The sequence below is a fragment of the Penaeus japonicus genome, unplaced genomic scaffold, assembly GCF_977035675.1.
Source record: "Penaeus japonicus unplaced genomic scaffold, GWHDUDI00000001_assembly GWHDUDI00000021, whole genome shotgun sequence".
NCBI lineage: Eukaryota > Metazoa > Arthropoda > Malacostraca > Decapoda > Penaeidae > Penaeus > Penaeus japonicus.
In genome coordinates this window covers 9,681,250-9,683,749 of record NW_028234423.1, presented here as the reverse complement: position 1 = coordinate 9,683,749, position 2,500 = coordinate 9,681,250, and the positions used below count along the sequence as shown (strand labels likewise).

At 37.2% G+C, this 2,500-nt stretch overlaps 1 protein-coding gene across 2 annotated transcripts in view; it reads right to left on the bottom strand.

Annotated features, from left to right (window-relative positions):
- The window catches only part of LOC122244710 (protein GUCD1), a 6,612-nt gene that overhangs the window by 2,873 nt on the left and 1,239 nt on the right, over positions 1-2,500 (bottom strand). The window contains exon 1 of one of the 2 annotated variants that reach the window (XM_043002686.2): positions 616-2,128. The exons of the other annotated variant lie outside the window; for it this stretch is intronic. Within the exon in view, the coding sequence (XP_042858620.1) occupies positions 616-643 (28 nt within the window). The 5' untranslated portion in view covers positions 644-2,128. Of the gene's footprint in view, positions 1-615; positions 2,129-2,500 lie in introns of those variants that run through there. 2 annotated transcript variants of the gene reach the window in all.

Sequence of the window (2,500 nt, the reverse complement as noted above, 5' to 3'; positions counted from 1 at the left end):
CCATTAATTTTATCTCCCCCCCCTATCTTTGTCTCTGTCTCTGTCTCTGTCTCTCTCTCTCTCTCTCTCTCTCTCTCTCTCTCTCTCTCTCTCTCTCTCTCTCTCTCTCTCTCTCTCTCTCTCTCTCTCTCTCTCTCTCTCTCTCTCTCTCTCTCTCTCTCTCTCTCTCTCTCTCTCTCTCTCACTCTCTCTCTCTCTCTCTCTCTCTCTCACTCTCACTCTCACTCTCACTCTCTCACTCTCACTCTCACTCTCACTCTCACTCTCTCTCTCACTCTCTCTCTCTCACTCTCTCTCTCTCTCTCTCTCTCTCTCACTCTCTCTCTCTCTCTCACTCTCTCTCTCTCTCTCTCTCTCTCTCTCTCTCTCTCTCTCTCCCTCTCTCTCTCTCTCTCTCTCTCTCTCTCTCTCTCTCTCTCACTCTCTCTCTCACTCTCACTCTCACTCTCACTCTCACTCTCACTCTCACTCTCACTCTCACTCTCACTCTCACTCTCACTCTCACTCTCACTCTCACTCTCACTCTCACTCTCACTCTCACTCTCACTCTCACTCTCTCTCTCACTCTTACTCTCACTCTCACTCTGTCACGGATGAATAATAAGTTCTATTAACCAGTTAAGCTGACTGGATAACCATCCATCTTGGCTGATGTCCAAACAACTGCTTACATCTCTTCCTGTCAGCTTGTTATACACAACTAAGGAAGATAATGCTTACAGTTTTATGGAACAACAACTACATTAATATCTACATCAAAAGATAATGTCAGATAAGGCTACATCCGATCTTATCATCTGACCATGTACTTAATATCCTGTTTCATGAGTACCTTAATCAGTTGAAGATATCAAATTATATTGTATAGCATCATATTTTCATTCTTTTGGATCTATAATACACATAATAAATAAGCCTTCCTTCTAATTTGTAAATAAAATTCCACTGTTAATTGATTCAAATACTTAACCAGTTAGTGTTTGTCAGAACTGATAAGATATGTGAGCTTTCAGTCAGATTATGATGATCACTTAATATAGATGCAGTTTATGAGTCACTTTAAAAGAACATTCTCTTGCCCATTCCATATACCTTTATCATAAATAAAGAGTTTGATGGATGAAGGCCTCTATTTCTCTGTCTTTGAGGTCTGATGCAAAAACCTGGGGCATCCAAGCGATGGTCTTTTGCCCCCATGTACCAGCTTTCTGGGGCCTCAAAATGAGCTTAACAATAGCATTTTCTTTGTCTAAATTTTGTGCAGTTAGATATCATATAGGGATGCATTCACAGCTCAACATATTTTGATGTGTCTCATGGTTACAATATTTTATCTATATGCTAAAAAGAGGACCTAAAACTTATTTGCAAAAAAGACTTCTCATAACAGACTAATAGCTTTATTCTTCAAATAAACAAAAGGATTTCACTTTGCTTTGGAATTATTACTTACCCTTACCATTAACAATCAATACCTCACACTAAATTTCACTGGATGAATTATATACCACAGCTACAGCAAATTGAACATTACTGTTTAAAAGAACTTGTTTAACTGGCATACTTTAAATATAGCACTATTTTACTATAAACATTCACTTATGAAACTGGCAGAACTATTATTATGCTTTTTTCAACTTTTTAACCTATATACTAGGCATAACTACCAGAGAGAGAGAGAGAGAGGTGCAGTACAGTGTCCATTGGGGTTGCTGAGGGATCCATCATGTTAGCCAGCAGGATTAACTGCTTAACATTTGCATTAATATGGCATATAAACCAAAGTTCCATCACAAAGGCTTCAAAACATCGCTTATAATTGGCATTAATGGGTTAAGGAAGAACAAATTGGAAAACAAGTTTAACAAACAGCCACTAGAACTATTACTTAAGCTATACAGAAACACTGGAAGAAAGAAGCAAACAGGGCCATTACAATTACGTTTCAGGAGCACTGACGTTAGGCAAGGAAGATTATATAATTTTCAGTTAAGGAGGACAAGAGGTTAATAAAAAAATTTAATAATAATATATGTTCAAAAGGATGTAAAGCTCTTTAGTCTTCCAAATTTTACAAACAGAACTAGTGGTAAATGGATCAACCCTCCAAAAAATGCTGTATGTGCCAGAAATAATTAAAAAGCTATGTGATAATCTAAAAATAGCAAACGAGACTCCCTTAGCTAAGTTCTTCCTTCCGTATTTAACCCCTTGCCAGTCCCCAAACCGTAATTTGGCCCAATCCTTCGGGTTTCACCAAGCATCATTTTGGTCTTTGATATTTCAAAAGCTTGATTCCATACTGGAAAATGTATTTGTCACTTTCATATGTCAAAAGCATACTTTATTGCTAACATATTTTATTGATAACAAAACATGTATTTACATGTATAAGTAGTTAAAACACAAGAAACTAGGAAATGACTGTATGATACATAAACTTATGTTTTGCTTAGGGGGAATGGGGCTGGATAAACTATGCCATATAGTGCTATAAGTA